We start from the raw sequence: 27,360 nt of genomic DNA, 5'->3' as shown, positions 1-27,360 counted from the left end.
GCCTAAGGTAAGTAAGAGATGATTCATAATTTGCAAGATTTTTTGTTTTACTAATTTTTTTTTTTTTTTTTTGCGGTACACGGGCCTCTCACTGTTGTGGCCTCTCCCATTGTGGAGTGCAGGCTCAGCGGCCATGGCTCACGGGCCCAGCCGCTCCGCGGCATGTGGGATCTTCCCGGACCAGGGCACGAACCCGTGTCCCCTGCATCGGCAGGCAGACTCAACCACTGCACCACCAGGGAAGCCCTGTTTTACTAATTTTTAAGTCTTTTTCTGTTTTACTAACAATAAGCTGTTTGAAAACAAAAAGGAAACAATTGTTTTTGTATATTTACTTTTTAATTTTTCTGGTTACTATGCTGTCTTTCTGGTCCTAATAAATTTTCAATCTAATATCCAATTTCCAATCTAATCTAATTTCTTAGATATTCAGGTGGACAACCCATAATGTACAAATAAAGAATAATGTCCACAGACTGTACTGAAAGTTGCAGTTGTTTCCTGAGATCCATATTTTGAGAGGTTTTCTATCATAAAGCAAACAGAAACTTGTATCATGTTCCTGCCAAACTTGGAGCTCTCATATATAACTCATATAGGGACCTCTGAGATTAATATAGCTGATGAATTTGCACAGTGATTGAAGTTCTCAACTCATCCTACCATCAAATGTAGTTCAAAGAACACCATCAATATCTAATAGTTGAGAATATCTATCCCTAACACATGTCAACATATGGGTGCCACTACCACAAGAAGATTAGTTAAGAGAAGGCTTCCTTGATTCTTATTTGCAGGCTTATGAAATAAGATGATTAAATTAATATGAACCCAGATTGCCTTTTGTTACAAAGTGGATGTGTAGAAGACTCAGAAATTGACTAACAATTTTGAAGCCAATCTTAAAACATAAACATGAGGGTGTGTGTGTGTGTGTGTGTGTGTGTGTGTGTGTGTGTGTGTGTTTTACCATAAGGGATATATTTTGTAGAAAAGTTACATTTTTATTCCAGAAGGCATTATCTTGGCTTCACTACACATAGCACATGTGGGAATTATCTACTTGAAAGCCTTGGCTAGAAGCTCTATCTGATGGCCTCAAATTGATTCTGATACTGAAAAGTCTAAAGGAAGTTAGTGCATACCACAGGCAGGCTGCTTGGCATAAACTGCCTAAGACACCTAATTTTCCCATGGGAAGAGACTAAAAAAAATTGAATCAGAATTCCACATTGGTTTTGCATTATGAGATAAAATCTTTTCCCTTCAGTATACTGCTTCTCACAATGACTTTGATTTTGCTTCGACCTCAAGCCTCTGCGGTGACAATGCGACTCCATGCCAGTTTCTGGCAGCATACAAGCTGCCAGGCACAATTATTCCTGACAACGGGTCCACATTTGTCTCAGTCGAGTTATAGTATTTGTGGACAAGGATATTATCTAAGCAGTCGGCACGGCACCTCATCTGTTTTAAAGGATGTTTAGGATGAAAGGGTGGTGCAGACTAACAAAGACGCCTTGAAGTGGACTTTTAAAGATACTGACCAATAATTCTTGCCTGGTTTTTCATGACTGATATCTTACAGGTGTTCATGAAGAGGTGCTGGCTATGCTGAATACTAACTAGTCAGGTTAAATTTCATAACTTGTCCAAACCATCTCTACTGAGTATAACTGAGAACTTATAAAACAAAAGAACTGTTCTTGATATTGCTCTGGCTAGATGTATTAATCATTCATTATTTTAATATCATGCACTTTTATCACTGTAGTTTTTCTTTGCTGGGACTTAATTCAGTTCTTGCCTCTGCAATTTGGGTCTACATAGCTGCCGTTCCTATGAAGTCACATGGCATCCTGTGCTTTCTTCGTGATAGCACTAACTACCCACATTGTAACAAGTGTTTCATCTGTATGCCATTCTGGATTGTCAACACTATGAGTACAGAAATGTGTCTTTTCTCTTCTCTTAATTCTACCTCCAACACCTAGAATTGGAACTGGCACAAAACAGACATACAAGGGCCAGATTACAACAAGTCCTTTAGGTCAGGCTTCTTCAAGCTGACTTCTAAAGTCAACCTTATTGAAACTGTGGACAAGCTTTTATTTGAAGTTACAGATATTCCAGTAAGCTCCTTAATGAAAGCCCACTTAAGGCAAAAAGCCCCCTGAGATAATACCATGGGTAAGGAACAGAGGAGTAAACAGACCCAAATAAGGAGTTGTTTTTCTGTGAATACAAGGTCACTGCCTTTAGACACAAATGAAAGTGCCCTCAGAGTAAAATTTCTCAGGTTGGAAGAGAATGCGGGAGCAATAAAAATCCATCTGCAACACTTTTTAGTTGAATAGAGACTGCAAATGGGAAAAAATAAACCAGTATTCTGGCTCATTGACCCAAATTTTGAGTGTCTGTCATACTTGGTACACACATTTCCCTTATATTTGAGCATGTCTTGGGTAACATAGACTTGCGAGTCAGCTACAGCACTCCTTCCAGGGACTCTTCACTATGATAGGAGTATCTCCCCTTGAATCATCTTGATTTTTTCCTTTCGACAAACACATATGGAATATGTATTATGTGTTACCAGTAGATATTTGAAGATGAATTATATTCCACCATCCTTGAATTTAAAGGATATTCTGTTGGAAAAATTTACATATAAATGATTATAATACAATGCATTTATATGTCATATGTATACGGTATATAACCCAAAAGTGCTTATGAGGAAGTCACCAAAATCCCTAGAGAAGGTTTTATGGAGAATATAACATTTGATCTCATAGACAATTGCACCTGATAGATAATGGGGGATGGGGAGCTATTCCTATAAGGGAGAACAGTGTAAACAGTGACGTAAGGCATGATAGAACATGGTTTGTTCAGAGAATTGTAAATATTTTGATGTGTCTGGATTGTAGGTGGCATAGCATATTGTACATTGAGTGGAAATGAAGACAAAAGGATAGCTTTGGACAAGATAGTAAAGGATCTTTGAATCAGGTTTTATCCACTGTCCTTCATAACTGCAATTGGCTCCCTCTGAAGCACCTGCCAGGTTTTATACAACATGACTCTGCCAACCTCACCATGACCCTCAACCCTCCATCACATCTGATTAGACTCAGGGTGGTCACTGTATTCAAGAAAAACCAACTCATAAGCCAGATAGCAACCTATGAGGCAGCATTTCAGACTTGCCTTCTCTAGAATTTTAAACTGAAAAGTATTGAAAGAATGAGCTGATTTGAAATAAAGCTGAGTCATGAGGTAGCATGTAGGCAATGAAGATCTTGTGGCAAGCCAACCCCATAAGAAGCAAAAACCATGAATAAGCTGGAGCTTTGAGGTGAACAGAGGTGAACACAGGACAGGTAAGACAAATGGAGAACAGCAAAGTGCAGGACACTAAAACGAAGCTACAATTCCTTCCCCAGTAAGGTTCCTGCTTTTCTTCACAGCTGATTGTTTGGCTTTATCTAACAACAAAATGAATCAAATCAGAAGAACCTTGTGTGTCATGAGGATGAGTCTGCTATTTAACCAGAGGCGACAGGGAGCTATTCAAGGGATTTAAGCAAGACAATAACGTAACCAAATTGGTGGTAGTGTTTTAGGGAAGTAGTAAGACCATTCTGGAGTTGACCTTTGGGTTGTTCCACTGAAAACTCACCAAATTCTTCTCTGTGTACCTTGTCCTTTGGCGTGGGATAACTTGCTATTTAAGAGATTATGTGAGCCATATGGGAGAGAGACTGTATATTAGAATATAAGTGATTTCTTTCCTTTTCAGAGCCAATAATTTACATGTTTCAGTCACTTAAGGGAAGGTAAGCCTGAATAATTCAACATCAATAAAGGTTGTTCTATAAACTAAATTTCCAACAGTAGAAGAAATTTAAAATAATTGTTCCATCCATTTCAAGGAATGTGATGCATTAAATTCAAGTTAGTGAAAAATTTGTATAACTGCCAAAATTTGTATAATTTGTATAACTGCTAAACTTTGGATTGTGAAACCATGGTCCCTATGTTTTATAATGAATATTTATTGCTTTTATAATAGAAAGGAATCAAAGAATAGTTTAAGACATATGTTTTACTTCTAACAAAACAGATTTTAAGTCTTAGTTGTATAGATAAAGCTATATGAGGATAGGTAAAAAGTTATCTATTAATGCCTGCTGTTGTTTTTCACATAGTACAAAAACTTTGGTTTGGATTCAAAGAAGACACAATGGTCATAAAAAATACACTAAGAGTCAGAGGATCTAAGTTCCACACAAAGTTCCTGTACCCATATCATATGTCAATTGAGCCAGTTACTTTATCTCTCTGGGTTTCAGTTTTCTGATATGTAAAATGTGGACTGGATAAAATAACCTCAAAATCCTTTCCAATTCTATGATTCTCTAAGCCTTTATATCATTATTACTTGGTATTACTACAATACTCTCCAAATTAAATGTACAAAGCTTATAAGCCACTTAAAATTATGTAAAACTTCTCAAGCCTTTTAGAAGTACCCACAGGAAACCTTCAAAGCTTAACAATTAGGATTAATAGCCTAAACATAGGATGACATGTTTAATTGCTTTGGTTTCTTTAGGCAGAAACAGAGTACCTCAGCAGGAAAACACCAAGACTGAAAGTAATGTATACCAAGTCAAAAATATTTTCATGATTTTTAAGTAAATACTATAGAGAGAAAAAATACAGAATTAATGCAGACTGTTGCCTTTAAGAGAAAGTCTGGTCTCAAACTGAGCCAATGAATTAAGGAGAACATTTAAATGACTATGTGATACCTATTACTAGTTTTTGAATAGAGGCCCACATTGTGTTATTCACTAGGATACTTGAATCATAAATAAAAGTTTGCCTAGTTGAAATATCATATTTACTTGTAAAGCTCTACTTCTTAGCGATGTAAAAACACACATACATACACACACACACAGACACACACACACCACAGACCATATTAAGTTCAAGTTTTTCTAATTTTTACTACTAAGTCACAAAAATAAATCTGAGAAGGAAAAGTTGTTCTAAAGTATAAGTGATAATAATAACTGAAACCAAAATTTTGATGCAAAAAGCGGGAAAACAAATCCATATTTCAGTTCAGAGTATAGTTGGTTTCTTGAGAAAACATACATAAAATTCTATTATCTATATTTCATTATAAAATTATAAACTCATTCTTTTGAGAAAATACTGGGCCCAGGCTTACAAATACTGAAAATGTGTAAACTTGCAAGTAGTTGTAATAAATACAAAATATAAAATGCTAGAGAAAATTCAGCTTAAATGAACATGATGGCCTGAAAAGTCATTCTATTTCCACCCAATATATTCACTCAGCCACAGCAAACTATAAACACAAAAATGGTATTTCAAAATATATATTTTCCTAGCACTTTTGAAGGCTGCTGGCTTGCAAAAAAGAATAGGTTGCTCTGGGCTGAAAGGGATGTGGGAGAAACCTCACGAAAGTGATGATTCAGAAATAAATGAACAAATGGGGGTAACCTAACTGCGACCCACAGAAGAATGAATGAAACGATAGTAGGCACACACTGAATTATACAGCCAACAAAGCCACAGGTAAGTACAATATAGCCAAGTTTCTTCTGATTTAAAACACTGTATAGAGAAATATGTACATAGTAAGAGACCTTACAATGATTCCGGTAAAGATGGCCTGGAAGATATGAATTTCAAAGAGGAGAGCAGCTCACTTTTATGATTGAAGACTTTTACCTCCATGTCTATCCTTGGGCTACAGTCCTGGCTTATACGGCAGCTTTGCTAGTCTCTTTCCCAGCCCCTGTGATCACCTGCCATGCCTGAAATCTGTCATGAGAAACTGATGTCTTAAATATGACTGGTTTATTGCACATTTTTATTACCTCTCCTTCCTCAAAACTCATGTAATGACAAACGAATACAATCGAGGATAAAGAGGAGGTAAGAATGGATGAACAATTTCTACAAATTTTTGGAAAACAAAGAATATGTAATAAATGAGTAGAGTCAAGAAAGCTACAATCTAAACGCTTACTGAAGGGGGACCCTACACTGTGTAGCAAAATCTTTAAAGCCTCCAGAAGAGGGGGCTCACTTAAAATACAAGGACTGGTTTAAAGTCTTCATGGTGAGTGACTGACTGCCAGATCCCCACCTTCACCCCAAGAAATCTAGAGACTATCCAGTATGGACTGAATGTCTGTGTCCCCCCAGCAAATTCTACGTTGAAGCCCTAATCCCCAAAGTGATGATATCTGGAGGTAGAGCCTTTGGGAGATAATTCGGTCATGAAGGTGGAGGCTTCATGAATAGGTTTGTACTGTTATCAAAAGAGAGATGATCTCTCTCTCTGCCATGTAAGGATACAGCAAGAATGCATCCATCTGCAAACCAGGAAGAGGGACCTCACCAAACCCTCAAACATGCCGATCTCAGACTTTCTGCCTCAAAAACTGGGAGAAGTAAATTTCTGTTGTGAGTCACCCACTCTGTGGTATTTATTATATAGTCAGCCTGAGATAAGATACTACTCCGTTCTTCAAGCAGAGAAGAGAAAATGCTTATTTTCTGTCAAATTCAAACACAAGAAGCTAAACCCAAGTACATGAGGCAAAGCAGTAAGGCTTGGACCTGAAAACAGAAGAATTAAATGAGAATGTACATAATGAGTTGGGGACCTTGCCACCCTTCCCCTGCTTTGTCCCAGGACACTGGTAGCCAGCAGTCCTAGTGCAGGGGGCTTGGGGTCTTCTCTGAAGGAAAAAAATCTATATCCATGCATCTGGACATTCCTCAGTAAAAAGGCAAGCTCACTGTTTAATCCTGCTACCACAAAATCCACAGCCAAAAGCTTGCCTACACACAGGGGACCTTCTCTCAGTTTTTAGTGCCTCACTCGTTAACCTGAATGAACACACAAGAAACTTAACATCTGAGTAAAGCTTCCAACATGAAATAAGCCAAAATGAACTAATTACCTCAGTGGAAACAGTGGCATTGCAGCAAGCAGTATACTACAAAAACACTCCATGCAATGTCCTCAGAGTAAGAAGAGGTCACATCGATAGAAACAGAGCATGATGATATTAAGAAGAAAATAAGAGAACCAGAAAAGAGCTCCTGGAGATAACAAATATGATCACCTAAACCGGGAGAAGAGGGAGGATCCGCAAACTTTTTCTATAAAGGGACACATAGTAAATATGTGTCCCTTTTTTTTTTTTTTTTTTTGCGGTACGTGGGCCTCTCACTGCTGTGGCCTCTCCTGCTGCGGAGCACAGGCTCCGGACGTGCAGGCTCAGCGGCCATGGCTCACGGGCCCAGCTGCTCCATGGCATGTGGGATCTTCCCGGACTGGGGCACGAACCTGCGTCCCCTGCATCGGCAGGCGGACTCCCAACCACTGCGCCACCAGGGAAGTCCTATGTGTCCCTTTATAGACACATATTTTCAGGCCTTACAGTCTCTAAACTCTGTCATTGCAAGGTGAAAACATCCATAGACAATCTGTAAGCGAATGAGCATGAATGTGTTCCTTTATTTACAGAAACTTAACTTTATTTACACCACTTGACCCAGCAGCATCACTGCTGGATTTAATTGTGTCATAGTTTGTTGATACCTGATCTAGATTTTTAATAAATAAATAAATACTGTAACACAAAGCTGAGGAAATCACCTGAAAGTAAGACAAAAAAGATAAAGAGATGGAAAATAGGAGAGAAAAACCAAAGTATCAATCCAAGAAGTCCAAAATCTGTGCAATAAAAGTTCCAGAGAGAGAGAGAACAGAGAAAATGGGGAGAGTTAATGTAAAAAGAAGACATAATTTTACAGAACTGAAGGACACAAGTCTCCAGATTTAAAGGACCACTGAATACCCAGCACAGTGAATGAAAAAAGGCCCAAACCAAAGTATATCCTTGCTTAATTTCCAAATACCAGGGAAAATAAAGTTCCATAAAAGCTTCCAGAGAGTAAAGAATAAATTATACACAAAGGAGTGGGAACCAGAATAGCCTCTGATTCTCAGCAGCAAGAGTGGGTGTGAGAAGACAGTGGTGCAATGGTTTAAAGATTCTGAAGGAAAATGATTGTCAACTGTGAATTATACAGCCAATCTTTTAATCAGTAAAGATAAATTTTTAAAATTCAGACATGAAATTTTTATTTCACATGCACCCTCTCAGGAATCTGCTAGTGAATATGCTTCAACAAAACAAGTGGTAAACTAAAAAAATGAATATATGAGATCCAGGAAATGGGATATCACCATTGGAGAATGGTGAAGGGGGTACTAGGTTAACAGCTGTGATTAGATATTGGGGCAGAGAAATGGAGTGCTGCAGAAGAAAGGGATTATCTGAATCGACTGAGTATTTGGAACAAATCTTTTCAAATATTGGGAAAAACAACTAACCCTAGGTACAGACAAAACTAAGCAAATTTGTGGGAGGGGAAAGAGAGAATAGGGACAATTCTTAACTGCAAGAAAAACAAAAAGTTGAATGGGAATGGAAGCACAATCTAGGATACCACTTAATCCAGCAGGATCATTGCTTACATAGTCATCCTAAGTTAAATACTGTTTATTTATTTAATACTATATTAACATGAAAAGTGGGACAGTGAGAGAAAGGATGATACTAAATCTTCAGTTACAATAGCAAGAAATGAAAATCTCAACAACATTCAGAAATATTATGAGAAGGAAATGATAGTTAAAATAAAGTGACTAAAAAAAATAAAATAAAGTGACTGAATCTAAAAGAGTAATTGGTGAAGAAGCTGAGAAGGAAAAGCAAGTATGGGTATTTTTATATTTTTAATTTTTATTTTTTTAACATCTTTATTGGAGTATAATTGCTTTACAATGGTGGGTTAGTTTCTGCTTTATAACAAAGCGAATCAGCTATACATATACATATATCCCTCTTGCGTGTCCCTCCCACCCTCCCTATCCCACCCCTCTAGGTGGTCACAAAGCACCGAGCTGATCTCCCTGCGCCAGGCGGCTGCTTCCCACTAGCTACCTATTTTGCATTTGGTAGTATATATAAGTCCATGCCACTCTCTCACTTCATCCCAGCTTACCCATGTAAATTGATACAGCCACTATGGAGAACAGTATGGAGGTTCCTTAAAAAGCTAAAAATAGAACTACCATACAACCCAGCAATCCCACTACTGGGCATATACCCTGAGAAAACCATCATTCAAAAAGAGTCATGTACCACAATGTTCATTGCAGCTCTATTTACAACAGCCAGGACATGGAAGCAACCTAAGTGTCCATCGACAGATGAATGGATAAGAAGATGTGGCACATATATACAATGGAATATTACTCAGCCATAAAAAGAAGTGAAATTGAGTTATTTGTAGTGAGGTGGATGGACCTAGAGGCTGTCATAGAGAGTGAAATAAGTCAGAAAGAGAAAAACAAATACTGTATGCTAACACATATATAGGGAAGAAAAAAATATGGTTCTGAAGTATGGGTATTTTTAATACAAATCTTTTCTCATATTTGCTTTTCAAACTTATGTACAAAAAATTCAGTTCTCTGATACCTTAATATTTCCCATTTCTCAGAGTTACCTACTAAATTTCAAGTACACTGAGAAGGGTAACACTATAAGCCATTATCAGCTAATACCATATAATTCATTTGTTGATAAATGGGAAAAAAAAATATCCAGAAGAACTGGGTCACCATAGGTACCTGAAGACCAAGATTTGGAGATGAAAGAAAATCACTGAGGAAGAGGCAAGGAGATTCCTGGGGGAAAGCCTTCTCTTTTTCTTGCATGTGTGAAACTCTTGTTTAAACAGTGGGCTTATTGTGCGAGGATGAGATATGACTGATGAGGTCTGCAACAGTCTTTGAGTGGGTGGGGTCACATCTGTTGGAGCAACTATTCCTGATGACAACCCCCAATCAGAAAACTGGATCTCAGAAAGCTAACTCTGTATAAGAATCATTGTATGAGTCATATTGCTTTGTTTTTTCTCATTGTGTTATCTCCTAAATTTTTTAGTTTTTATAAAAATTTCTTAAAATGTTATCTAAACTTTCAGCTGTGCCACTTGTCCCAAAAGGAAATTATGTCCACTCTTGGGCTGAAGTGTCAAAGGAGGAGCAGCAACACTGTAAAGGTGTTGGTGGTGATCAATGAAAATCCCAAAGGGGGATTACATCTGAGAGAACACAGAGTCACATGAGTTGTCTTCTACTTGCTCTCAAACGTGAAGTCCTCAGAAAGGGATTTTCTGACCACTCCATCAAACTGTCGCTAGCCCGTAAACTCTGTTATTTTTCTTCATACCACTTATATCTCTAGTTGACATTGTAATGTGTGCCTATAATGTTTATTTTTTACTATCTCATCTAGTGATGCATGCAACTAGAATGCAAGTCCTCTGATGGTAAGTGCTTGGTCTTACTCACTGTTGCATCCCCAGCACCAAGAATGGTATAAGAGCTTGATAAATATTCACTGAATAAATAAATTCCCAACCCAGTACCAGATAAAGAAATTTTATTTTTATAAGAGATGCATGGCATTTACTTCCAAGGACTCGGTCAGTTTCTGCCTGAATCACAATTTTGCCACATGGGGGCTCTGCTGTGAGCCACAGGAGATTCCTAAGCATTCCCCACACTCTTAAGGGAAGTAATTTTCAATCAGGATTAAAAGTATTTATGTTACAGACAAGGGTTCTCCAGCCCAGTTTAAGAAAGTCCCCAAATAGACTGAAATATTTTCATGTAACATAAGGACCCACAGCTCCTATTCGTTGCTACTATACTGCCAACCTACATAAAATTTCTTTTCTTTTCTTTCTTTTTTTTTTTTTTTTCAGAATTTCTTTTCTATCAGAAGTTTAAAATCTCTTAGGTCTCCAGCATAAAACCAAAAACCAACAAACATTGTTTCAGAAACAAAAATAGAACTAACCAATGGAATATTAACTTTTTTCTCCAAATCAAGATTTCTATCGTCTTTCCCCGCCTGGGGGTTAGGAAATTTAATTCTTTTTTTTTTTTTGAATTTTATTTTTTTTATACAGCAGGTTCTTATTAGTAATCAATTTTATACACATCAGTGTATACATGTCAATCCCAATGGCCCAGTTCATCACACCACCACCCACACCCACCTGCCACTTTCTCCTCTTGGTGCCCATACGTTTGCTATCTACATCTGTATCTCAGTTTCTGCCCTGCAAATTGGTTCACCTGTAACATTTTTATAGGTTCCACATATATGCATTAATATATGATATTTGTTTTTCTCTTTCTGACATACTTCACTCTGTATGACAGTCTCCAGATCCATCCAAGTCTCTACAAATGACCCAATTTCGTTCCTTTTTATGGCTGAGTAATATTCCATTGTATATATGTGTGACATCTTCTTTATCCATTCATCTGTTGATGGGCATTAGGTTGCTTCCATGGCCTGGTTATTGTAAATAGTGCTGCAATGAACATTGGGGTGCATGTGTCTTTTTGAATTATGGTTTTCTCCGGATATATAACCAGTAGTGGGATTGCTGGATCATATGGTAATTCTATTCTTAGCTTTTTAAGGAGCCTCCATACTGTTCTCCAGAGTGGCTGTATCAATTTACATTCCCACCAACAGTGCAAGAGGGTTCTCTTTTCTCCACACCCTCTCCAGCATTTGCTGTTTGTAGATCTTCTTATGATGCCCATTCTAACTGGAGTGAGGTGATACCTCATTGTAGTTTTGTTTTGCATTTCTCTAATGATTAGTGATATTGAGCAGCTTTTCATGTGCTTCTGGACCATCTGTATGTGTTCTTGGGAGAAATGTCTATTTAGGTGTTCTGCCCATTTTTGTATTGGGTTGTTTGTTTTTTTTAATATTGAGCTGCATGAGCTGTTTATATATTTTGGAGATTAATCCTTTGCCCATTGATTCATTTGCAAATATTTTCTCCCATTCTGAGAGTTGTCTTTTCATCTTATGGTTTCCATTGTGGTGCAAAAGCTCTGAAGTTTCATTAGGTCCCATTTGTTTATTTTTGTTTTGATTTCCATTACTCTAGGAGGTGGATCAAAAAAGATCTTGCTGCAATTTATGTCAAAGAGTGTTCTTCCTATGTTTTCCTCTAAGAGTTTTAAAGTGTCTGGTGTTACATTTAGGTCTTGAATCCATTTTGAGTTTATTTTTGTGTTTGGTGTTAGGGAGTGTTCTAATTTCATTCTTTTACCTGTAGCTATCCAGTTTTCCCAGCACCACTTATTGAAGGGACTGTCTTTTCTCCATTATATATCCTTGCCTCCTTTGTCATACATCAGTTGACTGTAGGTGCATGGGTTTATCTCTGGGCTTTCTATCTTGTTCCATTGATCTGTATTTCTGTTTTTGTGCCAGTACCATATTGTCTCGATTACTGTAGCTTTGTAGTATAGTCTGAAGTCAGGGAGTCTGATTCCTCCAGCTCCATTTTTTTCCCTCAAGACTGCTTTGGCTATTCAGGGTCTTTTGTGTCTCCAGACAAATTTTAAGATTTTTTGTTCTAGCTCTATAAAATATGCCATTGGTAATTTGATAGGGATTGCATTGAATCTATAGATTGCTTTGGGTAGTATAGTCATTTTCAAAATATTGATTCTTCCAATCCAAGAACACAGTATATCTCTCCATCTGTTGGTATCATCTTTAATTTCTTTCATCAGTGTCTTACAGTTTTCTGCATACAGGACTTTTGTCTCGCTAGGTAGGTTTATACCTAGGTATTTTATTCTTTATGTTGCAGTGGTAAATGGGAGTGTTTCCTTAATTTCTCTTCCATATTTTTCATCATTAGTGTATAGGAATGCAAAAGACTTCTGTGCATCAATTTTCTATCCTGCAACTTTACCAAATTCGTTGATTACCTCTAATCGTTTTCTGGTGGCACATTTAGGATTCTCTATGTATAGTATCATGTCACCTGCAAACAGTGACAGTTCTACTTCTTTTCCAATTTGTATTATTTTATTTATTTTGCTTCTCTGATTGCTGTGGCTAGGACTTCCAGAACTATGCTGAATAATAGTGGTGAGAGTGGACATCCTTGCCTTGTTCCTGATCTTAGAGGAAATGCTTTCAGTTTTTCACCATTGAGAATGATGTTTGCTGTGGGTTTGTTGTATATGGCCTTTACTATGTTGAGGTAGGTTCCCTCTATGCCCACTTTCTGGAGAGTTTTTATCATAAACCGGTGTTGAATTTTGTCAAAAGCTTTTTCTGCATCTATTGAGATGATCATATGGTTTTTATTCTTCAGTTTGTTAATATGGTGTATCACATTGATTGATTTGCGTATATTGATGAATCCTTGCATCCCTGGGATAAATCCCACTAGATCATAGGGTATGATCCTTTTAATGTGTTTTTGGATTCTATCTGCTACTATTTTGTTGAGGATTTTTGCATCTATATTCATCTGTGATATTGGTCTGTAATTTTCTTTTTTTGTAGTATCTTTGACTGGTTTTGGTATCAGGGTGATGGTGGCCTCATACGATGAGTTTGGGAGTGGTCCTTCCTCTGCAATTTTTTGGAAGAGTTTGAGAAGGATGGGAGTGTTAGCTCTTCTCTAAATGTTTTATAGAATTCACCTGTGAAGCCATCTGGTCCTGGACTTTTGTTTGTTGGAAGATTTTTAATAACAGTTTCAATTTAATTACTTGTGATTGGTCTGTTCATATTTTCTATTTCTTCCAGGTTCAGTCTTGGAAGGTTATACCTCTCTAAGAATTTGTCCATTTGTTCCAGGTTGTCCATTTTATTGGCATAGAGTTGCTTGTAGTAGTCTCTTAGGATGCTTTGTATTTCTGCAGTGTCTGTTGTAACTTCTCCTGTTTCATTTCTAATACTATTGGTTTGAGTCTTCTCCCTCTTTTTCTTGATGAGTCTGGCTAATGGTTTATCAATTCTGTTTATCTTCTCAAAGAACCAGCTTTTAGTTTTATTGGTCTTTGCTATTGTTTTCTTTGTTTCTATTTCATTTATTTCTGCTCTAATCTTTATGTTTTCTTTCCTTCTGCTAACTTTGGGTTTTGTTTGTTCTTCTTTCTCTAGTTCCTTTAGGTGTAAAATTAGCTTGTTTATTTGAGATTTTTCTTGTTTCTTGAGGTAGGCTTGTATAGCTATAACCGTCCCTCTTAGAATTGCTTTTGCTGCATCCCATAGGTTTTAGATCATTGTGTTCTCATTGTCATTTGTCCTAGGTATTTTTTGATTTCCTCTTTGATTTCCTCAGTGATATCTTGGTTATTTAGTAATGTACTGTTTAACCTCCATGTGTTCGTGTTTTTTTTACGTTTTTTTTCCCTGTAACTCATTTCTAATCTCATAACGTTGTGGTCAGAAGAGATGCTTGATATGATTTCAATTTTCTTAAATTTAATGAGGTTTGATTTGTGACCCAAGATGTGATCTATCCTGGAGAATGTTTTGTGTGCACTTGAGAAGAAAGTGTAATCTGCTGTTTTTGGATGGAATGTCCTATAAATGTCAATTAAATCTATCTGGTCTAGTGTGTCATTTAAAGGTTCTGTGTCATTTATTTTCATGTTGGCTGATCTGTCCATTGGTGTAAGTGAGGTGTTAAAGTTCCCCACTATTATTGTGTTACTGTCAATTTCCTCTTTTATAGCTGTTAGCAGTTTCCTTATGTATTGACGTGCTCCTTTGTTGGGTGCATATATATTTATAATTGTTATATCTTCTTCTTGGATTGATCCCTTGATCATTATGTAGTGTCCTTCCTTGTCTCTTGTAACATTCTTTTTGTTAAAGTCTATTTTATCTGATACGACTATTGCTACTCCAGCTTTTGATTTCCATTTGCATGGAATATCTTTTTCCATCCCCTCACTTTCAGTCTGTATGTGTCCCTAGGTCTGAAGTGGGTCTCTTGTAGATTGCATATATATGGGTCTTGTTTTTGTATCCATTCAGCAAGCCTGTGTCTTTTGGTTGGAGCATTTAATCCATTCACATTTAAGGTAATTATCAATATGTATGTTCCTATGACCATTTTCTTAATTGTTTTGGGTTTGTTTTTGTAGGTCCTTTTCTTCTCTTGTGTTTCCCACTTACAGAAGTTCCTTTAGCATTTGTTGTAGAGCTGGTTTGGTGGTGCTGAATTCTCTTAACTTTTGCTTGTCTGTAAAGCTTTTGATTTCTCCATCAAATCTGAATGAGATCCTTGCCGGCTAGAGTAATTTTGGTTGTAGGTTCTTCCCTTTCATCACTTTAAGTGTATCATGCCACTCCCTTCTGGCTTGTAGAGTTTCTGCTGAGAAATCAGCTGTTAACCTTATGGGAGTTCCCTTGTATATTATTTGTCATTTTTCCCCTGCTGCTTTCAATAATTTTTCTTTGTCTTTGATTTTTTCCAATTTGATTACTATGTGTCTTGGTGTGTTTCTCCTTGGGTTTATCCTGTATCGGACTCTCTGTGCTTCCTGGACTTGCGTGGCTATTTCCTTTCCCATGTTAGGGAAGTTTTTGACTATAATCTCTTCAAATATTTTCTCAGGTCCTTTCTCTCTCTCTTCTCCCTCTGGGACCCCTATAGTGCGAATGTTGTTGCATTTAATGTTGTCCCAGAGGTCTCGTAGGCTATCTTCATTTCTTTTCATTCTTTTCTCTTTATTCTGTTCTGCAGCAGTGAATTCCACCATTCTGTCTTCCAGATCACTTATCTGTTCTGCCTCAGTTATTCTGCTATTGATTCCTTCTAGTGTAGTTTTCATTTCAGTTATTGTATTGTTCATCTCTGTTTGTTTGTTCTTTAATTCTTCTAAGTCTTTGTTAAACATTTCTTGCATCTTCTCGATCTTTGCCTCCATTCTTTTTCCGAGGTCCTGGATCATCTTCACTATCATTATTCTGAAATTTTTTCTGGAAGGTTGCCTATCTCCACTTCATATAGTTGTTTTTCTGGGGTTTTATCTTGTTCCTTCATCTGGTACATAGACCTCTGCTTTTTCATCTTGTCTATCTTTCTGTGAATGTGGTTTTTGTTCCACAGGCTGCAGGATTGTAGTTCTTCTTGCTTCTGCTGTCTGACCTCTGGTGGATGAGGCTATCTAGGAGGCTTGTGCAAGTTTCCTGATGGGTGGGACTGGTGGTGGGTAGAGCTGGGGATTGCTCTGGTGGGCAGAGCTCAGTAAAACTTTAATCTGTTTGACTGCTGATGGGTGGAGCTGGGTACCCTCTCTGTTGGTTATTTGGCCAGAGGCAACCCAACACTGGAGCCTACGTGGGTCTTTGGTGGGGCTAATGGCAGACTCTGGGAGGGCTCACGCCAAGGGGTACTTCCCAGAACTTCTGTTGCCAGTGTCCTTGTCCCCATGGTGAGCCACAGCCACCCCCGCCTCTGCAGGAGACCCTCCAACTCTAGCAGGTAGGTCTGGTTCAGTCTCCTCTGGGGTTACTGCTCCTTCCCCTGGGTGCCAATGCGCACACTACTTTGTGTGTGCCCTCCAAGAGTGGAGCCTCTGTTTCCCCCAGTTCTGTCGAAGTCCTGCAAGCAAGTCCCACTAGCCTTCAAAGTCTGATTCTCTAGGAATTCCTCCTCCTGTTGCTGGATCCCCAGGTTGGGAAGCCTGATGTGGGGCTCAGAACCTTCACACCAGTGAGTGGCCTTCTGTGGTATAAGGGTTCTCCAGTCTGTGAGTCATCCACCCAGCATTTATGGGATTTGATTTTACTGTGATTGATCCCCTCCTACCATCTCATTGTGGCTTCTCCTTTGTCTTTGGATGTCGGGTATCTTTTTTGGTGAGTTCCAGTGTCTTCCTGTTGATGACTGTCCAGAAGCTAGTTGTGATTCTGGTGTTCTCACAAGAGGGTGTGAGAGCACGTCCTTCTACTCTGCCATCTTTGTTCAGGGTCTGGATTTAATTCTTAATGCTAACATATTTGCCAGGAAGGCAAATTTTAAAATATACTAGTGTACCCATTGAAACTATTATACATAATGCTTTAAAAGTACAATAGAAAACCTATAGACTGAATGTTTGTGTTCCACCTCTACCAAATCATATGTTGAAACCTAATCCCCAAAGTGATGGTATTTGGAGGTGGAACCTTTGGGAGGTGATTAGGTGAATGGGATAAGTGTCCTTAGTAAAGAGGCCCTTGAGAGCTCCCTTGCCACTTAAGCTATGTGAAGTTCCAGAGAGAAGGTGGCAGTCTGTGAAGCAGGAGGCAGGAATGCAATCTCACCAGACATGGAATCTGACCACATCTTGATCTTGGACTTCCCAGCCTCCAGAACTGTGAGAAATACATTTCTGTTGTTTATAAGCCACCCAATCTATCACATTCTGTTACAATAACCCAAATGGACCAAGACAGAAAATTTTCTTTAAAAAAAACTTGTACATCAGAACATATGTAAAGCAAATATAGCAAAATGTTTATTATTATACCGTTTAAATAATATTGACTTTATATTCAAAGCACAGCCATACAATCATTTAAAGTAAAACATCAAATATTAAGGTACAAATTTGTAAGAGACTTTTATAGTTACTCTAAAACTCCTTTGTTCTATTGTGAGAAATCATAAGAATTTTGGGAATATATATAGGACTATAAATTTTACAATGTGGCTCTGGTGCCACATGTTCCTTCATGGACTTTGTTCCAGATGAAAAGTTAGAAAACTGATTTCTCTCAATAAAATGACTACAAATGAATTTTGATGGCTGTTCTCTTGAAAGTAATTTTTTGAGCCTCTGTTAGAAGACTATCCCAATATTAATATAAAAATTAGCAGGTTTGTTTAGCAAGGAACAAAGCAAATAATTGCTTTTGACGACTATGGGCAAAAAGGCAAGTGCAGTGGAAAGGGAAGAACAGAAATACTAGTAAATATGAATGGTAAACCAACCGAGACTTGTGACACCTTAATTTTAATTATTGCTCTGAAAACTTGCCATTTGACCCATTACTGTATTCCCTGGTAATACAAACAGAACAAAATAGAAATACATATTTTCCTTCAAGTTCTAAGTCTCACATTACTCAAAAGTTAATGCAAGTCTTAACTTTGCTACCAAACGTGAATAGATGTCCCAAGTATCAATTTGGGGCTGGATATCCTGCTTAAATTAATGAATGGACTCTTGCTCAACATGTATGCCATTAAAACTTACTCCTTACAACTTAAATGATACAGGAGAAGTAATCAACGGAACGTAAAACATGGAACAAGCTACAGTTCAAATAACCTGGTACCTCCCAATAAATTGATGGCATTAAAAACTTAGAGAGACTTCAGAAACATGAAAACCAAATGCAATATTTGGGCTTCACTTAGGTCTTGACCATAAACCAGCTTTAAGAACTTATCGTTAAATATGTTAGGTGTTCTAATGCTAGATGGTTAAATTAAAAGTCTTTACTGGTTAGAATTACATACTGAAACACGAACACATACACACACACACACACACACGCACGTACACACACACACACACACACATATATGTAAAATGACATGATTTCTGAGATTTGCTTTTAAAATACTCCAGAAAGAAAAAAAAAAAAAAAAGTGTGGGTGTGTGTGAAGGAAGGTGGGGATAGGTGGAACTGAATTAGTAAAATATTGATAATTGTTAATGTTTATTATACTATACTCTCTACTTTTGTGTATGTTTTGAAATTTCCACTAAAAAAATAAAATAAAAACAATTGTTTCCTCAAAGTTATGTAGTCTTTTTCAATCTTCAAAAGTCTACCAATAAGTGTTACATTTTAAGAGTTTGTTATTTTTCCCTATCCTCAAATTTAGCTTAGGGCTACCTCTGTAGGAAGAAAAAGTGAGGAATGCAATAAAACCTGAGAGTATGGGTTGATGCTGCAGCATAAATGTATCTTTAGGTGAGGGAGAGGGAGATGTGTTGGATAATCTTGTAGGTCTCATTCATTTGAATTTGCCTCATTCCAAAAAGAAACTGAGAAACCATTTTAATGGTCAGACCTGGAAATTTCTTCATCCATTTATCTAAGTCAGACATATTCACTTATAACCATGTGTGACCAGACAGGGTTTTTAATGGAGCCCTTGAAGCAAGCAGATGGAAACCAAGGATATTTCAGAGACATGTTAATGCTTGATGGAAGATCAGAATATAGTTATAAATGTACAAATGCATTTGAGTATTCTAACCAACTAGAAATGAAGAAAATAAAATTTTCATAGCTGTAGGGACCCTATAGCAGCATTCTGACTATCTTATTACACGATAGGGTAGCTGAGTCAAAAACATTAAGCTCTTTACAACATCTAGATAACATGCACTTATTGGTGAAAGCACTTTATGAGTTAGAATGTCAATGATGTATGCTGTATAATAAATGGTTGTGGTATTAAAACTGTAGTAGAAAGGGAATACTGATAATTTTTTTTTATAATATTAGTAAATTCTGACTCTGCCCTTGGTCATGTTAGTGACCCTTGATATATGTTTGTTCCAGTATATGCTCATGACCAGAGCACCTAGACAGAATTCAAAGAAAAATTAATTTTCTCATAGGTACACTGATTTCAGAAATATTTTATAGTACTTTATAGTCTACAATGTATTTACATATAAATTATAGAACTTGACCCTAAATAAAAACTTTAGAGATTCATAGCACAGGTTTTATGAGTACTATTTTGCAGATAAGCAAACTGAGACCTTAAGAAGACTGGCCAGAATCAGTTCCAAATTCCAAATGTCAACTGGCATATGCAATAAAAAGTATGTGTCATTCTCTAAATTATTCTAGAAAAACATTTTGGATTTTTACCGAATTTATTTCCCAAAACTCTGAGTCCACATGTTCCCCTATCTGGTCTTTATGTAATTTTCAGTTTTCATCAAAACTTTTGATTCCATTGCCTTCTAAGACAGTTTGCAAAGATGGTGCCACTGTGCAGACCATCTGAACAGGAATCCATGTTGCTATTGTTAGTGCCTAATTTTGCTAGTCATTTTACAAACGATTTTAAAATCCATCATGGTTCTTTGAGGCCTAATAACAAGAAGATGCTTGCAAAAATTAAAGTCTCACAAAACTGAAGAAAGTTGAGAACCAAATTCAAACAAAATTCAAATGTGTTGAACTCTTGATGTTATTCCCCGAACTTGACCTACAGAAGCAGCTGATGGCTGTACCATCCCTCCAGTTGCTCAGCCCATAAAACTAGCAGTCATCTTTTTTTTTTTTTTTTTTTTGCGGTGCGCGGGCCTCTCACTGTTGTGGCCTCTCCCGTTGCGGAGCACAGGCTCCGGACGTGCAGGCTCAGCGGCCATGGCTCACGGGCCCAGCCGCTCTGCGGCATGTGGGATCTTCCTGGACCGGGGCACGAACCCGTGTTCCCTGCATCGGCAGGGGGACTCTCAACCACTGTGCCACCAGGGAAGCCCCAGCAGTCATCTTTAATTTCTCTCTTTATCTCATACCTTCACTTCTAACCAACTCCTGTTGGTTTTACCTAAACATAAATCTAGAATCTAACCAATTCTCACCACTTCCACTGCTACCATACTGGCCCAAGCCACAATCATCTCTCTTGACTGGTATTATAACCTCCTTACTGGCTTCCCTTACTACTCCTTACTACTCTTGTCCCTTTAGAGTATATTCCCTCTCTGACTTCATCTCCAATTACTCTCCCACTTGCTCTCTCCACTCTAAGACTGACTGGCCTTTCTTCTAGTCAATGAACACACTATCTACTCCTACAAAGAGCCTTTGCACTGGTCACTCCCCATACATATTTATGGTTAACAACCTCACCTCCTTCAAGGGTTGTTCAAGCCACTTTCTTAGTGGCCCTAACCATCCTATTTAAAACTACGATCCACCCCACCCCTTCCACTCTTAATCTTCACTATCTTTCTTACTTTTTTATAGTACACACTACCTAATAATATACTACTTATGTTTGTTTTTTATTGTCCATTTTACCCCTTCAGAATGTAAGCTTAGATCTTTGTTTTGTACACTGATATACTCTAAGTGTCTGGAACCGTGTCTATGACTTAGTTGGTACCCAAACTGTTAAATAAATGAAATCTCTGAGAACAACCCATTGTTAAGATATCAGTATATCCACTTTAAGCCCTGATTTTCTAAGTTTATATATGGCAATTCAGTTTCATATTACACTGAAATTTGCCATCATATAAGTAAGATTGGATCTATTTACCCAATTTAAACAAAATATGTCAAGCTATTTGAAGTACTATCAGTGCAATAAAAAAAAGTCTTTAGATACATGACACTATATTCCATAAGTATATAAATCATTAAGGTCCTAGATTCATTGGGGAAATTTAAGTTGTCCGGTAGTTTATGTTTTTTTTCTGTATGTGGTGTTAAGTGCAAAAGAATTTGCTAAATACATAATGTAGTATAATTTTGCTTCTTTTAAAAGGCAAGTAAGAAATAATCATCTTGCTGCAGTCAACAAGTAAAAGGAGAATAAACTTTAAAAAGTAACCAGCAAACTACTAAAATCTTTTAGAATATAAGGTTTTGTTTTTCTTTTGAGAGATTACTCGATGTCTTGGGAGTGATTTCTGTAGCCTCAAGTATTCAGTCTGGTTTAGCATTGCACTATTTTATTTTTGGATTTCTCTACTAGCCTCTTGAGTGGTCTTCCCTCTTCAGGCACTTCATTACCTTGAACCAGGATAGACCTGGTGGTGGTACTGGCTTAAGAGCTAGTGCCAAAGTAGGAGCCACACAGAGGGCCTGGAGTCAGACCCAATCCAAGAATGGCTACCGATTACTACTGCGGAAGAGATCAATAATCAGCATTAAGAGAAAATATCAATTTTGAAATCCAAAAGGTGAATGTGAAGTCAGAACTATGGAGCAAAATAAGATCAGAAGCCAAGATACCAGGAAAATGTCTAAAAACTATGGGCAAGGTGTATGACACAGCAGCAAATGTTATTCACCATAATTGATCCAAGAAGATTTCTCCCAGGAAAAGCAAAGTGAGAGAATTACATTCTCAGTGGGCTCATCTGTGCTTCTGTCAGGGAATGAGAGAAGAATAAGAAACACAAAGTTGATGGGGCCTCTGGCCATCCTAGAGCAGCCCTCTGCAGCTGTTAGGCAAAACAGACATCGGATAGCTGCTTCCCTTGGAGAAGCAAGGATGGTGAAGAGAAAAATCAGAGCCTTTCAAGCAACAGAGATATGATAGAGGAGTTATAAATATGATTCCCTTTAGTCTTTTTTTAATAGATACAAGTTGCCAAGCCCTATTTGGGATGTTAGATGATAAAAGTTGTAACATGCCAAAGGGAATATTCAAACCTATACTTACTATTCTCATAAAATATACGGTTTAACTATGAAGACAAGAGATGTCTACATGAAAAGTGAAGATCACTTGCTGACCATGTGAGTATTTCCTCTTCCCAGTTTCTTGCCTTATAACACACATTTTTTAAGAACACTTTCTCCAAGACTGTATCCAATCTCACTGGCCAAGGAACTTTGCAGGGATCAATCCCATGTACACAAGACTAGCATTACATAACCAGTTTATCCTACATCAAATATACCTGTGACCCCCATAAAAATGTATTTATTCAATAAATCTTTATTGAGCATCTATAATATGCCAAGTGCTATTGCAGGTTTCAGGGAAACTGAAGTAGACAAAACACTGTCTTTGTCCTCATAGAATCTATATCACAATGTCATAGATTTATATGTCCTCTCTTCCTACTAGGAGAAAATTTATTCTTTTTATTCATTCCCTTACAGTGCATTTTTTAAACCAAGTTGTCCATCAGAGTCTGTTGATAAGTGTAGCCTCTTCTGTCCCCTTGAATCAAAATCTTGGGGGAGGGATTGGGAAATTTATCTTTTTAACAAGGTCTCTGGGGGCTTTATGCGCATTGATAGCAAGAATAATTTGGGAGGAAACTGCCCTATTAATGGCATACTATCTGAGGAATTGCATGATGTCTACGGGATCCCTTTTGTTATCATGACTGTTACCAAGCTTCTCATCCTTAGAAGATCTGAAAGCTCTCCAGGGTTTTCCACAGTCAATTCATCTAACTAACACTTTTATTTTTTATAAAATTACCATTTATTTTTAAACAAAATGGTTTTCTCTGTGGGGCAGATGTTACCATATTCTGCTCTGGGAAGAAAATAATCAAACATTAATTACTAGTTATGGTCTACTAGATACTGATTTTAAAGATAAAGTTGAGATGATGGCAATTTAGGAACTCTTCTCATCAAAGAAGGCAAGACTGAAAGGATCTCAGAAATCCACTGTAAACAATATAAAAAATATTCATTGAAGTAGTTCCTTGTGAGTAAATGAAAGTGAGTATACTCAATATTCAATACTAAATAACATGCAATACCAGCAAATACAGTAAAGCTGATATTATTCAAATAACAGCTAACACAGGCTTATCATGTGCCACTTACTATTCTAAGTACTTCCCAGACATTTAGATGACTTAATTCTCAAACCCTCTATGAAACGGAATTTTGTTTTTATGCCCATTTTGTAGAAGTGAAAACTAATGCATAGAGAAGATAAGTAACCTAGTGAAGGTTACAGAGCTGGTAAAGTACAGCCAGGATTTGAACCTAGATGCAAAAATTCTTCCTCTTAATCATTAGGCTAAGCTTCTCCTCTTTAGTTTTTATGATTCTTGTTAGAAGACTCATACCAAAGAAGTTTATGAAAACCTATTCTAGAAATCAAGAATTTTATTTTATTACAGCTTCCCTGACACAGTGACTTAGGATAATTTTCATTTGGCTCACTTTAAAGTGAAGGTAACAATGTTGTTGAAGCAGGATCATCTAGCAGTTAGAGGTATAAGCTAAGAGAGCTATGGTTCTAAATCTCAGTTCTGACGCTTGCTATGTGACCTTCAGCAGGTTACCTTTCCAAGTCTCGGCTTCCTCATCCTCAAAATGAAGGTCTTAATGGGACCTACATCATAATATTGGTTACAGATAGAATAAGATAGCCCATTTAAAGCACTTAGAAAGTGCTCAATAAATATTGCTAGTGTAATAGTAACAGCATCAATAAACTGAACCAGATGATCTCTTGATTCTTGTACTCACATTAAATATGGCTTATTTCTCTTCTAATTAAAAAAATAAAATGACAGCAACCAAAACAACAAACCAAGTCATAAGCCATAAAACCAATTATGTCTTTTGTGGGAAAACCAGAGAGGTTACTGGACACATTAGTTTATATGTCACCAGTTATCCTCTCTACTCCAAAACGTACATGTTCTGGCATCCTGAGACACCTTGTATAATATAATCGCTGTGACTCCAAGAGGTCAAATGGGCAGGCAGCTCAATAATTCATTTTATAAATTTCAGTTCAAAGCTATGTTGAGGTTAAGAAAAATTGACATTCGGTCTGTGAACTTCATGTCAAGCTCAAGAAAAACTCTGGGCAGCGCATGTTTAGCGATTAAGTGGATGCAGACAATAAAGACGTTGCCAAATTGTAAAACAAGACTTGGAAATTACAGAAAACGTTGCTAGTTATTGATTACGGGGACCATTCAGTTCCTATTGAGCCACCCAAAAGAATCATTCATTTTCCAACAGAAAGCCTGCTCATTTGCAAGATAAAAGAGAGACATTTCTGCACATGCCCATAATGTTCTTCACCACTGGGGGCAGCTTTACATAAGACTGCATTCACTAAAACCAAAGCAACAGTCCGAGCAGCTTTCAGAATGACAGTCTGCAGAAGTGAGCTGAGCGTGTGCGCGGTACGGGGCTCTCCTGCCTTCCGGGCTCCAATGCAGCGCTGTGGCTGAAGTGGGTGCTCGCCACCAGAAATGCTGGGCTATGGGATACAGATGTGGCAGCTCAGGTAGCCTCATGTTGCCTGGAGGAATACATCTTGCTTTCCGATAAGAAGAAATTGTAGAAGCCAGTTTTTTTTTTTTTTTTTTTTTACACCGCCCCCCCCCCCACAAAAAAACTGTAAAGATGCAAAAACGTAATATTCATGAAGATCCTATTACCTAGGAAGATTTTGAGGTTTTGCTGCAAATGCGGTGTTGGGATTTATTTGTTCTTGGAGTGTTCTGCGTGGCTGGCAAAGAATAATGTTCCAAAATCGGTCCATCTCCCAAGGGGTCCAATTTTTCTTCCTGGGTGTCAGCGAGCCCTGACTCACTACAGTGCAGCTGACAGGGGCTGTCATGCAAGTGGCCCCCTAAGCCAAAGCAAAGACCTAAGGACGACCTTTGAACAATACAAAGGATGGGTATGTTTTGTCACTTTTCTTCTTTTCTTCTTAAAAAAAACAAAAAATCCACTAATCTGTAAATTAATTCTGCCTTAATTATTGTAGAGATTACCTTTGCTCTGCTCTAAGACTATAAATTCGATTGCTTAGTTGCCATGTTTCCTTGATTAACTATTTAAAAAAAAAAGCCTAAAGACAATTCTCTTTAAATTATAAGGAGATGATATTTGATGTTAAATGTTTTTATCTAGATTTAAATTTCTAAAAAAGAAAATACATGCTTATTTTTGCTTGATTAAAAAATAAATGAATTCCTTTTTTGGGGGGATAACTTTTCTAAGTTGTTTTTATTTCCAGGTTTCAATGTAATTAGGCTACTGAGCGGATCAGCTGTAGCACTGGTTATAGCCCCCACTGTCTTACTGACAATGCTTTCTTCTGCCGAACGAGGATGCCCTAAGGGCTGTAGGTGTGAAGGCAAAATGGTATATTGTGAATCTCAGAAATTACAGGAGATACCCTCAAGTATATCTGCTGGTTGCTTAGGTTTGTCCCTTCGCTATAACAGCCTTCAAAAACTTAAGTATAATCAATTTAAAGGGCTCAACCAGCTCACCTGGCTGTACCTTGACCATAACCATATCAGCAATATTGATGAGAATGCTTTTAATGGAATACGCAGACTCAAAGAGTTGATTCTGAGTTCCAACAGAATCTCCTATTTTCTCAACAATACCTTCAGACCTGTGACAAATTTACGGAACTTGGATCTGTCCTATAATCAGCTGCATTCTCTGGGATCTGAACAGTTTCGGGGTTTGCGAAAGCTGCTGAGTTTACATTTACGATCTAATTCCCTGAGAAACATCCCAGTGCGAATATTCCAAGACTGCCGCAACCTGGAACTTTTGGACCTGGGATATAACCGGATCCGAAGTTTAGCCAGGAATGTCTTTGCAGGCATGATCAGACTCAAAGAACTTCACCTGGAGCACAATCAATTTTCTAAGCTCAATCTGGCCCTTTTCCCAAGGTTGGTGAGCCTTCAGAACCTTTACTTGCAGTGGAATAAAATCAGTGTCATAGGACAGACCATGTCCTGGACCTGGAGTTCATTACAAAGGCTTGATTTATCAGGCAATGAGATCGAAGCTTTTAGTGGACCTAGTGTTTTCCAGTGTGTCCCAAATCTGCAGCGCCTCAACCTGGATTCCAACAAGCTCACATTTATTGGTCAAGAGATTTTGGATTCTTGGATATCCCTCAATGACATCAGTCTTGCCGGGAATATATGGGAATGCAGCAGAAATATTTGTTCCCTGGTAAACTGGCTGAAAAATTTTAAAGGACTGAGGGAGAATACAATTATCTGTGCCAGTCCCAAAGAGCTGCAAGGAGTAAATGTTATCGATGCAGTGAAGAACTACAGCATCTGTGGCAAAAGTACCACGGAGAGGTTTGATTTGGCCAGGGCTCTCCCAAAGCCGACATTTAAGCCCAAGCTCCCCAGGCCGAAGCATGAGAGCAAACCCCCTTTGCCCCCCACAGTGGGAGCCACGGAGCCTGGCCCAGAGACCGATGCTGACACTGAGCACATCTCTTTCCATAAAATCATCGCAGGGAGCGTGGCCCTTTTCCTGTCTGTGCTCGTCATCCTTCTTGTTATCTACGTGTCGTGGAAGCGGTACCCTGCCAGCATGAAGCAGCTGCAGCAGCGCTCCCTCATGCGAAGGCACAGGAAAAAGAAAAGACAGTCCCTAAAGCAAATGACTCCCAGCACGCAGGAATTTTATGTAGATTATAAACCCACCAACACGGAGACCAGCGAGATGCTGCTGAATGGGACGGGACCCTGCACCTATAACAAATCGGGCTCCAGGGAGTGTGAGGTATGAACCATTGTGATAAAAGCGCTCTTAAAAGCTGGGAAATAAGTGGTGCTTTATTGAACTCTGGTGACTATAAAGGGAATGTGGTGCCCCTCTCCCTACCCCTCTCCCT

General features: G+C 38.0%; 2 protein-coding genes across 2 annotated transcripts in view; one reads left to right on the top strand and one right to left on the bottom strand.

Moving 5' to 3' along the window:
- Positions 1 to 27,360, bottom strand: part of CTNNA3 (catenin alpha 3) — a 1,581,444-nt gene that overhangs the window by 879,816 nt on the left and 674,268 nt on the right. The gene's annotated exons all lie outside the window — the stretch shown is intronic.
- The window catches only part of LRRTM3 (leucine rich repeat transmembrane neuronal 3), a 177,887-nt gene continuing 175,724 nt past the window's right edge, over positions 25,198 to 27,360 (top strand). The window contains exons 1-2 of the mRNA XM_065894479.1: positions 25,198 to 25,377; positions 25,717 to 27,248. Coding sequence (XP_065750551.1) covers positions 25,374 to 25,377; positions 25,717 to 27,248 — 1,536 coding nt within the window. The 5' untranslated portion in view covers positions 25,198 to 25,373. The remainder of the gene's footprint in view (positions 25,378 to 25,716; positions 27,249 to 27,360) is intronic.

The sequence above is a fragment of the Phocoena phocoena genome, chromosome 16, assembly GCF_963924675.1.
Source record: "Phocoena phocoena chromosome 16, mPhoPho1.1, whole genome shotgun sequence".
NCBI lineage: Eukaryota > Metazoa > Chordata > Mammalia > Artiodactyla > Phocoenidae > Phocoena > Phocoena phocoena.
The sequence above is the reverse complement of the archived record's forward strand: the minus strand, read 5'-3'. Positions and strand labels throughout refer to the sequence as shown.